The 15,720-nt window shown below is 43.0% G+C and overlaps 1 protein-coding gene and 1 pseudogene across 1 annotated transcript; one reads left to right on the plus strand and one right to left on the minus strand.

The window, feature by feature from the left end:
* Window positions 1-1,515: 1,515 nt before the first annotated feature.
* On the minus strand, window positions 1,516-6,019 carry LOC126455478 (cuticle protein 67-like). The gene is made up of 2 exons (XM_050091263.1): window positions 5,963-6,019; window positions 1,516-2,046 (listed from the first exon to the last, which is right to left on the minus strand). Exons 1-2 carry the CDS (start codon window positions 6,017-6,019, stop codon window positions 1,564-1,566), a joined length of 540 nt encoding a protein of 179 aa, XP_049947220.1. The 3' UTR covers window positions 1,516-1,563.
* A 9,366-nt stretch (window positions 6,020-15,385) lies between these two features.
* LOC126421872 (5S ribosomal RNA) lies at window positions 15,386-15,503 on the plus strand (annotated as a pseudogene).
* Window positions 15,504-15,720: the final 217 nt, after the last annotated feature.

Consider the following 15,720-nt stretch of genomic DNA (forward strand, 5'->3'; position numbering starts at 1 on the left):
CGTATCCGCATCCGGTGACACCTCAGGGCTGAGGATGACACAGCGGTCGGTCGGCACTGTTGAGCATTGAAGGCCTGTTCAAACTGTGATTTTTTTATTTTTTTTTTTTTTATTGGGCATCTTGTACCAGCCGGCCGGAGTGGCCGTGCGGTTCTAGGCGCTACAGTCTGGAGCCGAACGACCGCTACGGTCGCAGGTTCGAATCCTGCCTCGGGCTTGGATGTGTGTGATGTCCTTAGGTTACTTAGGTTTAAGTAGTTCTAAGTCTAGGGGACTGATGACCTCAGATGTTAAGTCCCATAGTGCTCAGAGCCATTTGAACCATTTTTGAATCTTGTACCAAACTGGGATAAATGTATGGCGATTGATTTTGAAACAATAAGCAGTTCACTTACTTGTTTCGCCGTCCGCTGTGGTCTAGCGGTTCTAGGTGCTTTAGTCCGGAACCACGTGGCTGCTACGGTTGCTGGTTCGAATCCTGCCTCAGGCATGGATGTGGGGATGTCCTTAGGTTAGTTAGGTTTGAGTAGTTCCAAGTCTAGGGGACTGATGACCTCAGATGTTAAGTCCCATATTGCTTAGAGCCATTTGAAACATTTTCAACTTATCAGTTCCATTTGTCTCTTTTTCACTTGACTGACCCTTACAAGAAGACAGTGATATAACAGCCCACATGACAGACGGTAGTTTCTCTTCACACAGCCACATCAAGCTGATGATCAGCAGCTACCCTAACCCACCATTATCTAATCGGCATTGCCACTGGACTCTGAGTAGGTCACTGCACAGCTCTGTTGCACTCGGGACTTGATTAGTAGTGCTCGACAACATGTGGTAGGATCGGGAACATTTCCTTTGGATATTTGTGCTAATGCAGCCTCCATTGTGTCTAGCGGTTAGAGTGTTATGTTACGCCCATGATAGTCCCAGGTTCGATCCTGGGTAGGAGCATGGATCTTTCCTCATTCCAGTGCATCCAGGAAAGTCATAGGTTCACACAGTCTGCTATGAAATGAGTACCGGAGTAATCTTGGGTAAAAGGCGGTTGGGGTGAGGGACTGGCTACGCTCCCTCCCCCCCTTCTAGTGGCGTGGCGATGGAAGGCTGCACTCTACACTCTACCTGGAATCAGGCTAGTGGGCTGGTCTTGGACTGTGCGCTACAGTATTCGCCTTCTTTCTCTGTGTTTTCTGTGTTACCGAATCAATGAACACATTGATTGCATGCTATGACTAACTCTGGATTTCTGGAACTTAAAGTGTCCATTTCTTCTACTTTGCTTACTTTCTCGTGAACTTAATCTGGCAATTTAGCTTGTATTAATGTTTGATAACCAGTAAATAATGAAATTGTTAAAGGCCACATCATAACTAAAATAAGGGATTCTGAAGTTCCTCGCAATCAGTGGCTAATGTTATGGTGTAAGAAGTGGAAGAGGAAGTCGGAAATGAACAAGACACGTTTTAAAAATGCTATAATTTATTTTAAAATAAATTACAAATAAATATAGTGCTCTGAATCATCACATCATGACACATCGGAATGCCAGGAAGTGAGGTCAGATTACCAGGCGTAGGCGAGACCCAGACCGTTGCTGTAGGTCATGTGGGCGACGGCGGGGGCGGCGGAGTAGGCGACTCCCAGCAGACCGACGGCGGGGGCGGCGGCCTTGACGACGGCGGGGGCGGCGTAGGCGGCGGGGGCGGCGTACGCCACGGGGGCGGCAGCCTTGACAACGGCGGGGGCGGCGTAGGCCACGGGAGCGGCCACGTGGGCGACGGCGTCGTTGCTGACGCGCACGTCAGACTTGCTGACGCTGGAGTAGGGGGTGTCGATGGTCTTGGAGTAGGTGGACACCTGTCCCAGGTTGCCGAAGCTCCTCAGGATGTTGGAGTGCTGGGAGGTGATGGCCGCGGGGGCAACGGCGTGGGCGCCGTAGGCGGCGTAGGCTGGGGCGGCGTATGCGGGGGCGGCGTAGGAGACGGCGGCGGGGGCGGCCAGGTAGCCAGCGCGGGCCACGGCCAGCACGGCGGCGAAAACTGCGAGCTGTATGGGACAGAACAGTCACCGTTTGGCCAGATACACAAAACAGTCAGCAGAATTGTTACTTGACCAACACTGCAGACTGGTGCTTTACCTAAATGTATGCACATTGGGGTGGCTCTTGTCTAACTTGGTTTGGTGCCATTCCACGTCACAAGAAGCTGTGTGAATTACGGATCAATAGAATAAAGAGAAAGAGCTTCCTCTGGACACAAGAAAATACAAGTAAAGGGATAACCATTAATTTCGCAAAATATTACCTCTGCGTGACAAATTGGTTTATTGCGTAATGTAGGCAAGTTGATTACCTTATGCACTTTATATGAATGAACTAACAGAATGGTTGCTTGATGTGACATGTCGGTGACCGCGAGATGGGCAGAGGGGGGAGAAAGCGAGCCGAGCCGTACCCCCTTACGATCTAAATCGCACCATCCCAGGCGTTTATTTCTGACTGAACATGGTAGTCCTATTAAGTACAATACTTTCATTAATAGTTTCCTTTCACGGTTTTTGAGTGTTCGAATTAACTATGCGGCAGGGTGTCACAGTAGCTATTTTGGTCTTGTCAAAGCACCACTAATGCAGTTCTACGCTTCATCAGGTAAGATGGATGGCCAAAGGTATTTATTCTGATATAGTAGTTCCGATATAGACACGACAGGTTGCTGACGCAACTATGCAAATCTGAAGATGAGCCAGAGAGATTGAAAAAAAAAGTGCAACTGAGACTGAAAAATAAACATACATAAATTTTCTTAACATTTTTATTGCCTTAATACGTTTATATACTGTAATGAATCTATTATCACCGCAATAACGGAATTAATTCGTATTTTCCATCGTTTTCTTTTTTTGTAAATATTGGCGCCCAGGCACGCCTCTTTCCATTTTCCTATTGTGCCCAAATTAGTCACAACCCGCATCTTCGCAGAACATAAACAAACTGGAAGATAGGCAAAGAAAAAATAAAATCTGAAAAGTAAGAGCCATAATAATGGATACACATGGCCAGGAAGATGTGGACATAGGAATAAGTATTACTGTTGAAAATGGTATTGTGGATTGTCAACAAAACCGCAATGTCTTGCATATGCAGCTACGTACATGTGAAGATAGTCTTATTAAACGAGCGCATTACCATAAACAGTCTGCGACTGAGACTGCGCAAGCTAATGTATAATTTTAGTGGAGGAGGAGATTAGTGTTTAACGTCCCGTCGACAACGAGGTCATTAGAGACGGAGTGCAAACTTCGGTTGAGGGATGGATGGGGAAGGAAACCGGCCGTGCCCTTTCACAGGAACCATCCCGGCATTTGCCTGAAGCGATTTAGGGAAATCACTATAATTTTAGTACCACTCAGTATCCGCGAATATCTTTCCGATAAGTATGTTGTAAATGGAGAGAAACCGACACTGTGCACAGATAAATACGCAGCCAGTCGTGTGACTCATATACAATACCTAACCCCAAAAGACTAAATGAAAATCATGGAATGTATCGACAATCGTTATTGTTAAAACATAGACCTGGACAATCATACTGGATGTAAAGTATTCCATATTTTAATTAGAATGTCTCATCGAATGATTTCTGTAAATTTATGCAGGAAGGAAGGAAAAGATCTGTCCTACACTTGCCTTCTTAATTTCTATTTATCAGTGTGAACACCCACTCTTGCGACCGATATTCATGCCGTATCTTGGATTTATACTCATACACTGAGATATAGTCTCTGTTCTTTAATTTGCGTGGCACGAGCGCGCCTGTCATTTTAAGAAATGTGGAAGTATAAATGTAGCTTTGTCTTCATAACAAAATGATGATAATGGCTTTCTCGTAATGGCAACTGCAGTATTTCAATATAGAAGTCCACTCTGCTATCCTATGAGATGAGGATGAGGATAATGTAATCTGTAATACCTCATTCCCGTTTATGTTTACCTGACAAGTCAAATGAAGGGAAGCAAGCATCGAAACGAACTTAGGCGGGGAAGAAATTAGCTTATAGGACTGTTTCACAGTAAATCGTATAGACAAGAATGTCATAATATCAGGGAGTAGTCAACAAAGGAAATCGCTAGAGACAGGATTTGAACTGAAATGGAGATCAGTGAGAAAACGAATGGTTATGTCCGTATGCAAGGAAGTATATCACCACGTGCCTGAGCTGACTATGGGAAACAATGGAAATACTGAAATAGATGTAAGCTATATGATAGACGGGTAACATATATGTTAGAACCAAGTAGGAAGTATAGGAATGGAAGACGAAGAACAAAGTGCTCGAATGAGACAGGGATGCAATCTTTCCTTCTTACTTTTCGAGCTGTACGTCGAAGAAACAACAACGAAAATAAAAGATAGGTTCAGGAGAGCATTTAAAATTCATTGTGAAAGAATATCGAAGATGATATGCGCTGATGACACTGCTATCCTCAATGAAAGCGAGGAGGAATTATAGAATGTAATTTACATTTACTAATTGTTGTACGGGTTATGAAAGTAAGATATAAAGTTTATCGCTTGCGCCAGTAATGGCTTTCGCAAAGCACAATAAACAAAGAGGACAAACGTGACACTTCTGTGTGGGCCACTATGGCTGGGACGTAATTTCATCTTCTTTCTACTCTGTTAATTTCAAAGTTGACGTGTGGCACACAGTACTAGGATGTATTTTTGTGTTTGTCATAAAAATTCATTCTTCATTAATAAAGTTTCAGTTAAAATGGTGATTCATCGTCTGGGCCTAGTATAAGCCTCGTCCCGAAGTAGATCGGCAAATGGATGTATTCAACAAATAGTTATAGTCACTGCAAGAGACGTAATTTTAAGAGGAGGAGATACGATTCCAAGGATATAATCCATTGATCTACTGAGCACGGATTATGGATTGAAAGTAAACAGAAGAAAGACGAGGAGTAGCAGAAATGAGATCAGCGATAAACTTAAGATCAGAGCTGGGGACCACGAAACTGACGGAGTCCTGGTATCTTCGAAGTAAAAAAAAAAGAACGTACGACGGTCGAAGTGAAGACATAAAAAGCACACTAGTGCAGACAAAGATAGCGTTTATAGCCACAAGAAGTCTAGTAGTATCAAACGCCGGATTTCATTTGAGGAAGATTTTTCTGAGAATGTACGTCTGGGCCACAGGATTGTATGAAAGTGACTGGAGGGAAACCACAAAAGCAGATTATAGAATCGTTTCAGATGTGGTACTATAGAAGGATATTGAAAATAAGGTGGACTAACAGATGAGTGGGGAGGAAAGAAGTGTATGGAAAACACTGACAAAAGAAGAGACAGGATGATGTGACATGTGCTAAGATATTAGGACAGACTTTCGTGGTAGTCGAGGGAGCTGGAGCGTGAAAACCGTACCGGAAGACAGAGATTGAAATACCAGTCGCTGAGGACGATAAATTTCTACTCTGAGATGAGGAGGATAGTACAGGATAGTAAGTGAATTGTTGGCAAACATAAATGATAGAAACGCGCTGGATGGTTTCACGACGTGTCTCTTCAGTCGATGTCTAGTGTGAGATGTTCCATGCAGGTATACCTCTCCATAGCAAGTGGCCTACAGCAACTCCCTTAATCTTGCGTGAGAAAAGAGCCAGTTTGTTAGCGGAGTGGTCCACTTTGGTGGCGTACGTGTCACCGAAGTTATGTATTTCACTCATGCGTCGATTGAATGGCTTCAGTAGAATGACGGCCTCCTATTGTAAATGCACTGGTCCAAAGTCATCAGGTGGGATGCTTCGAAAAGAGCGCAAAGCGCAAGTATCAGCTGCTCGATCCACGAGACACAAGAAGCAGTGCAGCTTTCTCAAACAAAGTAGCCGTTGAAGCAAGCAGCAGAGCCCAATACGAGGTGCGGCAAGGGCCCATTGGTGGTGCTACGGCGCTCTTACCTTGTACATGGTGTGAGTGGTGGTCAGAGCGAATCTGGAGAGGAGCGCGCCCGCCATGCGTTTATATACGTCTGGCCGCGCCTGGCTGTTTCGTCACCTGCCGTGCGCAAGGTCCGGCCGCAGCTCACCTCGTGGGCACGCACGTGCCTCCGACGCGCCCCACCTCCCAGCACCGCCCCGAGCACTTGCTGCCCCTAAACTAGACCCAATACACGCTGAGACACTGGTATCTAACAAACCGAAGCCGTGATCCCTAGTCACTCCTGTTCTCGGCTTTCGGGCATACTGTCAATGTACATATGCAACCTTCCAATTGAAACTACCGATATTTAAATTGGAGTGCAGATTCTAGTAACTTACAACGCACATCTCTACTCCACGCTCATTTTTATAGTCAGCTATGTTCATATACGAGGGCCATTCAACAAGTAATGCAACACTTTTTTTTTTCTCGGGCAGTTCGGTGTGAAGAACTGTAGAATTTCTTTCGGGGCACCGTGGAATATTCCCGCTTCAGCCCCTATAGTTCCGAGGCGGCGCTATACACTTAAAGATTACATTTGTTGCTTAGCCTCATGACATTGAGAATTTGAACGACTTTTTAGAACACATGAAATGAATCCACCCGATCATTCGTTTCGTGGTGGAGGTGGGAAAGGATGGCTGTCTTCTCGTCCCTGATGTGGAGGTCAGGAAGAAGGTTGGTGGTACGTTGGGACATGTTTAGGGGAAGCGTACTCACACTGACTTATATCTAGAGGCTCAGCGTGAAGAGGCACTTCGTACCTTGGTTCACAGGGCCCAAGTCATTTCAGGCCCTGAGAGCATATCAGCTCAGTTACTCCATCTTGCGGTCACCTTCCGTTAGAATGGATATAGTGAAAGACAGATCAGACAGGCGTTGCGCTATCGATCAACCGTGCCCAGGTGAGTGATGATAATACTGATTTGGGAAAATATCTACAGCAGGGATCCCCATAATATTTTGGACAACTGACCCCTTTTCCAAAATGAACTGTTACCTCAGACCCCCATGGCCAAATTACCTACTTTTAAGATCAACCCACTTATTCATAATGGTCCGCTAACTTAAAACAGCTGCTACAGAGTGTTATTTTTCATTCTGACTTAAGTCAATAGAATGAGACAGAGGGAGAATTAGCAGTGCTTTAAGTTAGCAGACTATTATGAATAAGGGGGCCTATCTTTAGTTTTTTCCTATTGATACAAAATACCTAGGTACTAAGGTACCAATTGGGAAACTTTGCACTTGGTTAAGTGAGTAAAGTTGACTACATTTTCTCATCAAAATTTAACAAAATAAAAGACATACAATTCAGTAAATATCAAGTTTAATTTATGATGATTATTACAAGTTAAGTACTTAAAGAATCTTAAGTAGGTAGGAAATTATATTTAAATAGTATTAATTCGCAAAGAGAAAATAAAACATTCAGTGTGATGGATGAACCTGGTGACTATCTACCAATCTAGCTACATCCGGTTCAATATTGGTGAGCTGCAGCCTTAAATCTCCACGTTCGTTGATTTTCAAACGGTTTCTTTGTTTCGTCAAAATGTTTGTTACCACACTGAAGCGTTTTTGAACTAGGTATGATGATGGAAAAGCGATAAGGTATTTTTCAGCAATGTTCCACAATGTAGGATACTGTGTTTCAATGTTGCGTTGCAACCAGAACTTCTGATAGCCTTGGTTGAACTTCTGCTTAAGTTCTTCGTCTGTGTTGATGGTAACCAACTCTTCTTGCATTATCACATTGGCTTCTTCTATGGCTGTCGTATTGTACGGATTTATTATCCACTGAGGAATTTGTAAATTTAAAAGATCCTCAAACCTCTCCGTAAAATCCTTGTGTAATGCGTCCAAGTGAGTGACATATGATAAAATGTCATCATCTTGAAGCATTTCTGGTAATTTTGACAAATACGGAAACTGCGAATATTTTTTTCTGCCTAAATTTTGTTTATAAAGGATTAGTTTAGCCACGAAGGCCGATATTATTGATTTTGTTTTAATCAAGTTAAGATCGTTACCCTGCAGTTGCAAATTAACTTTGTTGAACATTCCAAAGATATCAGTCAAGTAATAAATATCTGTTTTACAATTGTTCAGCTTTTCTTTCAAATTCGGATCTTTTTCTTGTAAAAGCTCCAACACAGATTCAAAAATGGCTGAAAATCTTTCTAAGCAAGAGCCTCTTGACGGCCAGCGAATTTAAGTGTGCAGAAGTAATCGAGTAAAGACTTCGTCGTTTTCCTCACATAGCTGAGCAAATAACCGAGAGTTCAAAGAATTGCTTCGAATCTTGTTGATAGCATTTATTACATATTGCTACTAAATGCTGCCTGTGAATCACGCAGTGAACGACCAGTACATCAGGCAGTTGTCGGTTTAAGTGAGCTATAAAACCACGATGACGACCAACCATAGACGGTGCACCATCAGTCGCAACAGGAACAATGTTCTTCCATGGAATAGCTGTGTCAGTAAAAAAATGTTCCACGGCCTGAAAAATCGATTCTCCTCTGGTATCAGTCTCTAAATATGTAGCAAAAAGCAGTTCTTGGCACATATTTTCATCCTTGATAAAGCGAAAATATCCTAACAACAGAGTTTCATTGCCGAATAATGTAGACTCGTCCAACCGGAGAGAGAATCTGTTGGTCTATAAGAACTTGCATAAAATGTTTTCCACATCGCGTCCCATCTCGTCTATGCGTCTCTGAACGGTGTTATTGCTCAAAGGTATTCTCTTTAAAATTTCAGGTGCGGGTTTGTGCAATACATTGTTAAGGACCTCAGCAATGGCTGGTAAGATAAGCTGCTCTCCAATTGTTTGGGATTTCCCCGACTTCGCTATTAGTGAAGATATATTATAGGACGCTCGTAAACCATCATCGTCTTTAATATCATTCTTATGGATGGCCTTTTGTCTAGTTTTTCTTTAAGTGCTTGAAAAAATGACAAGGGATTACTTTTTTTGTCAGCATGTACTCTTGATAAGTGATCATCAATTTTTGAAGGCTTCGTGGCATCGTTACTGAATACTTTTTCACATATGAGACACATCGGCAAGTGTTGATTTGATGGAGATGCAATAAATCCGAACTTCATGTAGTCCAAACTGTATTGTCTGCATTTTTTTTCGTGTCCGCCATCATAAAACTCTCAGTAATCCTGCAAATAAAAAAACTACCTAAATAAAAAACAATAATAAACTGTTAAATTTGCACACTATCTTATTTTTATCACACCCAGGTAATGGTTCTTGTTAGGTATTATTTACATACTCATTGGTAAACTTGGATACCTATATTGGGTAAGTAACTATAGTAGGTAATTAGGTACAGAAAATTCGTATTAGGTGAGTAGGTACCTATCAGCATAAGAACGAAAACCAAAGCAAACTGAACACTTCAAAGTTTAGGTACCTACCTACTTAACAACTTATGTGTAAGTAATTTTTGCAAATACTTTTATACCTACCTATTTAAAATATGTTGTATGTTGTGTTTACCACTTTTTCAGTCACTTTACTTCACTTAATTTAGCTATGTAATAACTTTATAATCTCTTGTCATAAATGAGTACTTATATGAGTTATTATCGTTCAAGCTCCAACGAATTTCAAAACGCAAATGAACTTTCAACGTAAGTGCAAGGTCGTTAAATAGTAAAATATCAGGAACATTTTTGGACTTGATCATGAATTCGTTCGTGTTAAATCGCGTAAGCGTCAAATAGAGAGCAAGTCAAAACGCGCCTGAAAGACGTACGCTCGAACTCATTATCTTGCACAAACTTGTCCACACAGACTTGCCGAGTTTTTCATCTTGTACGAACTTGCGACTTTACATTACTACAACAATGCTATTTACTACAAAAATATTAATTATTCTTAGTACACGTAACACAACATAAACAATACAGTACCTACCTATCTTGAAAGTTTTAAATAAGAGCTTGTGTTAATTTAATAGGGGTCGATTTTTAGACCTCGTCGACCCTCAAAATCAGTTTTCGTTTATGTCGACCCCTAGGAAACCGATATCGACCCCAAGGGGTCGATATCGACCACTTTGGGATTCCCTGGTCTACAGCCTTTCTGCCTTAGGCAGAGAGAATCTCAAACAAGACTGGTAGTGTTTTGCAGAAATATAATGTAAATGTGTTTTCCGACATCCGCCTAATATTAGGGTCCTTTTGGGTATCGTTAAGGATGATCTTGGTTTGCGTAAGGCGAGTGTCTATCGTATTTCTGGCAGGTGTGGCATGCCATATATTAGTCAGACTATCAGAACTGTGGAGGATCGGCGTACTGAGCAAAAGCGTCACACATGCTTACAACAGTCGAGCAAATCGGATATTGCAGAACATTGTCTTGGCAATCCTATGGAGTGTAACAACACGGAAATTCTGGCGTGCACTTCCAGCTATTGGGATAGCAATATTAAATGGGCAGCTGAAGTTAAATCATAAAGTAACCTTGAATCCTGCCCTCTCCTTTCTCAAAAAACAGAGGAACAGAGTTAGTGCTACCTCACCCGTTGTTCAGTATTTTCAGTGTCGATAACTTCTAGCGTTGGTCGTCTTTGGCTGTTTGGTGGCGCTAGTTTTTGCAGTATGTGTTTGCGTGTATGTGTGTTATCTTTCCGGAATTGCCTTGCAAACCGATGTTTTGAATTCACTTGCACAGCGCTTACTTGCTGCAGTTTTGCCTTGAAAATGACAGGATGGTCACCTTCTGAAATATCGACGTTTGTCGACGGCGTTACTCAGCTGCAATTCTGTAAGTTATCTGAATAGTGATCATCAGTTGATCACAAAGTAAACTATGACTCGAGCGCGTTTCGAGATACGTTTAAGGAAAATTTGTTGTACCGGTATTTGTATCGATCGTTATCCACATCTGTAGCTATTTTATAGGCAGCGCGGTGTCTAATGAGAACAATAGGTGCTTCCTTTTTTTTGCGTTGTCTTATTTTGAATGCTGAAATAGGCTCATTGGTATTTTTATGATGAAATGGATGTTACTGTCAAGGTTACCCAGTAAGTTCGAGATATTATAGGAAGTGAGTAATACTGAGCCCAACATAGAAGCAGTGTTTGTTGCTTGTCTGTAAGGCAGTTTTCGAACTATAGGCTGCTTCATGTCTATTGGGAATATCTACAAATACACTCCTGGAAATTGAAATAAGAACACCGTGAATTCATTGTCCCAGGAAGGGGAAACTTTATTGACACATTCCTGGAGTCAGATACATCACATGATCACACTGACAGAACCACAGGCACATAGACACAGGCAACAGAGCATGCACAATGTCGGCACTAGTACAGTGTATATCCACCTTTCGCAGCAATGCAGGCTGCTATTCTCCCATGGAGACGATCGTAGAGATGCTGGATGTAGTCCTGTGGAACGGCTTGCCATGCCATTTCCACCTGGCGCCTCAGTTGGACCAGCGTTCGTGCTGGACGTGCAGACCGCGTGAGACGACGCTTCATCCAGTCCCAAACATGCTCAGTGGGGGACAGATCCGGAGATCTTGCTGGCCAGGGTAGTTGACTTACACCTTCTAGAGCACGTTGGGTGGCACGGGATACATGCCGGTCTAGGAATGGTAGAACGATGGGTTCGATGACGGTTTGGATGTACCGTGCACTATTCAGTGTCCCCTCGACGATCACCAGTGGTGTACGGCCAATGTAGCAGATCGCTCCCCACACCATGATGCCGGGTGTTGGCCCTGTGTGCCTCGGTCGTATGCAGTCCTGATTGTGGCGCTCACCTGCACGGCGCCAAACACGCATACGACCATCATTGGCACCAAGGCAGAAGCGACTCTCATCGCTGAAGACGACACGTCTCCATTCGTCCCTCCCTTCACGCCTGTCGCGACACCACTGGAGGCGGGCTGCACGATGTTGGGGCGTGAGCGGAAGACGGCCTAACGGTGTGCGGGACCGTAGCCCAGCTTCATGGAGACGGTTGCGAATGGTCCTCGCCGATACCCCAGGAGCAACAGTGTCCCTAATTTGCTGGGAAGTGGCGGTGCGGTCCCCTACGGCACTGCGTAGGATCCTACGGTCTTGGCGTGCATCCGTGCGTCGCTGCGGTCCGGTCCCAGGTCGACGGGCACGTGCACCTTCCGCCGACCACTGGCGACAACATCGATGTACTGTGGAGACCTCACGCCCCACGTGTTGAGCAATTCGGCGGTACGTCCACCCGGCCTCCCGCATGCCCACTATACGCGCTCGCTCAAAGTCCGTCAACTGCACATACGGTTCACGTCCACGCTGTCGCGGCATGCTACCAGTGTTAAAGACTGCGATGGAGCTCCGTATGCCACGGCAAACTGGCTGACACTGACGGCGGTGGTGCACAAATGCTGCGCAGCTAGCGCCATTCGACGGCCAACACCGCGGTTCCTGGTGTGTCCGCTGTGCCGTGCGTGTGATCATTGCTTGTACAGCCCTCTGGCAGTGTCCGGAGCAAGTATGGTGGGTCTGACACACCGGGGTCAATGTGTTCTTTTTTCCATTTCCAGGAGTGTAGCAAGACGCGAGCGCCTAAAGTGGATGAATTTTTTTCTGCAATGTGTAAGAAATGTGGTAAAAACTGCTGTGGTAATTAGTTTTATTTTTAAAAAAGGCCAAGAATATTTTATGTTGTAGGACACTGTGGTACTTGAAGAGAGCGGGTGTATGCAAGAAAGAGAAAATGGAAAGACTATTACGTTCCAGCAGCGGAATAAAATTACTGAGTGTATTATTTTGCTATTTACCAAAAAGTATGTTTGAAATTTGATTACAAATGGAAATAAAATGAAAAGATAAATTTTTCTTTCCTCTTAAAACCCATAAGGAGACCATAAAACTTATTTAACGGAGTGGAGAATCTGCTTTGGACGTTACAGACGTTGAATTATATAAAGAATTATTTAATTCTGATAGCACGCGAAAAGGAATTACGAATTCAGATTTATGCTGAATATCGTCACATGAAAGAAACGATTTTCTTTTATGTACGAAGTATAAATTTACCTCATAATTTGCTAAATAAAATTATCGTGCAGAAACCTGATACAGAACAAGTTATATCTGACTGGAATAATATCACTGATTTGTTTCTAAATTCTGACTGACAACGAGAGGCGATAAACTTAACTTATGGATGAACGTATACTTATTTTTAAAATAATGTTTAGAAAGCGGCTGTAGATGCGGAGTGTATGACAGGAAGAAGAAAACATTTTGATTTTCAGGTTTTCATTAAATATACGAAGGATATTAGTACACTCATACAGTAACTTCATATCTATGAAACCACTGCACCGTGTAGTGCTTGATTATATTAGCTGTCGACAGGGACTGATATTACTTCCCTTGCTAATTATAATAATCTCAGTACCCTGTAATATTATTGGATTTCAGCTACTTTGCATATGAGATATTTGTCATAAAAGGAAAGGACAGCCAACAAGATGTAGTTCGTAAAGATACTAAGTATCACAGTGCGACAGTAAGGAGATGTAATATTTTTTTTTTAATGTGCGCCTATACCAAAACGCGCGTCCAGCGTTTAAATACTCTAAATAAACACTATAACCCGCTGGGCGCAGATATTTAAAATCATTGCCGCAGCGATTGATAGCAAGAAGCTGCGAAACAGAAGAAAGAACAATCTATCTTTTGTTAAGAAATATTCTAGAGACTTCATTATCCCTTGTACTTTTGGTCGCCGACATGTTAAGACGTACTACATAGTATTGCTACAAGTTGTATTTTTATTTTGTGTAAAAACAATGTGAAACGACGAACAAACATTTCGGTAACTCGGGTGAGGATACAATGTACTTATGCACGTGAAAGGATATTCCATTTTAAGAAGGAACGGAATGACAAAGCAGCGATTATTGGACTGCGCCATCCACAAAATAAATATCAGATGTAAGTCATGCATTTATTGTGTATATGTCAATGTTTAGAAGTTTAATGCCAATTTGTTCAAAATATATTAATATTTTATGATGCAGTAATTTTCTTCTTATTCTTTTCTTTCACTAACAAAAAATGATGTTCAAATTGTATATGAACTTTGTTACAGGTTCGCTCTTTATCGCGGTGTCTCGGTTGTATTTGGGAGACCACTAATGTGTTCAACTTATGATCTATTAATCTTTCTCTTACGAAATTCCACTAATTTGCTTTCATTTCCTTTTTATATCCAAATAGGTCCCTCAGGTATTTTCATCGAAGATTCTGACTGCGTGAAGGCAATCCGGGTCAAAGGGCAATTATTCGCGTAATCAATCCGTACGCCTCCTGAACACAATCGAGAAACGACGCATCGGTGATCAATTAATAATCTCTCTCTTTTCTAAAGTCGTACTAAAAAACGGCCACACCGGATATCCGTGAGTACGCAATCTAGCGTTAGGTTGCATTTTGTCAGTAAATATATTACCAACCAACCGTTACAGCATCACTATTATTAATAAGCAAGTTCCTAACGCCAGAACCCCGACAGCTCTTGTTCTTTTTTATTCGATCTGAGGTTATTGGTTGTCTTTAAAATCATTAAATTTTGTGTGTGTTAAGTAAAGCAGAGGGAATAGTAATTTGTAGGTACTGATAAGGTATGACATCTCTAGTATAGTCTCACTTCGCTGTCTCTTGAGTGTTCGTGTTGCTCATAAGGGCTGCTAACATAGTAGTGACAGACACGCCAATGGGGCATCACAAGTGCCATGTTCGTTATTGCTAAAGGGAATTTGTAATTCCATCAGCGTTACATATTTTGAATTGTTTGAAGGTTGAACTTGCAATTTTGAGCAAGCACGACCGGTCGGCGTAAATATATTTATTGTCTTTCGCAATGGTTAATAAATCACTTCGAGCAGTTCTAGTCGCTACAGTCTGGACTCGCGCGACCGCTACAGTCGCAGGTTCGAATCCTGCCTCGGGCATGGATGTGTGTGATGTCCTTAGGTTAGTTAGGTTTAAGTAGTTCTAAGTTCTAGAGGACTTGGGGGAGGGGACCAAACAGCAAGATCATCTCCCCCATCGGATGAAAAAAGGATGAGGAAGGATATCTGCCTTGCCTTTTCAAAGAATTTTAGGAAAGAGCCGTTCACCTGTTATGCAGACCGTATGTAGGATTCTGGTGGCACCTGTTCTTGAGTACTGCTCGAGTGTTTGGGATCCGTACCAGATCGGACTGAAGGAAGACATCGAATCAGTTCAAAGGCGGGCTGCTAGAGCTGTTACCAGTAGGTTCGAACAGTACGTACGTGTTACGGAAATGTTTCGGAAAGATACGATAAGATACTAGAAATTAGGGGTCATACAGAGGCATACAGACTGTCGTTTTTCGCACACTAGGTTTGCGAGTAGCCAACGGCCTTGCCGCAGTGATAACACCAGTTCCCGTCAGATCACCGAAGTTAAGCACTGTCGGGTTGGGTTAGCACTTGGATGGGTGACAGTCCGGTCTGCCGAGCGCTGTTGGCAAGCAGGGTGCACTCAGCCCTTGTGAGGCAAACTGAGGACCTACTTGACTGAGAAGTAGCGGCTCCGGTCTCGTAAACTGACATACGGCCGGGAGAGCTGATCACATGCCCCTCCATATCCGCATCCAGTGGCGCCTATGAGCTGAGGATGACACAGCGGCCTGTCGGTACCTTTGGGCCTTCACGGCCTGTGCGGCAGGAGTTTAGTTTAGTTTTAA

This window comes from Schistocerca serialis, chromosome 1 (genome assembly GCF_023864345.2).
Source record: "Schistocerca serialis cubense isolate TAMUIC-IGC-003099 chromosome 1, iqSchSeri2.2, whole genome shotgun sequence".
NCBI classification, from domain to species: domain Eukaryota; kingdom Metazoa; phylum Arthropoda; class Insecta; order Orthoptera; family Acrididae; genus Schistocerca; species Schistocerca serialis.

What these genes read in the sequence shown, in the direction of transcription:
- LOC126455478 (XM_050091263.1), bottom strand. Translation starts at nt 6,019, where the DNA reads ATGGCGGGCGCGCTCCTCTCCAGATTCGCTCTGACCACCACTCACACC. An exon ending in CCACTCACACCATGTACAAG is followed by an intron (nt 2,047 to 5,962) that starts GTAAGAGCGCCG and finishes TGTCCCATACAG; the next exon opens with CTCGCAGTTTTCGCCGCCGT.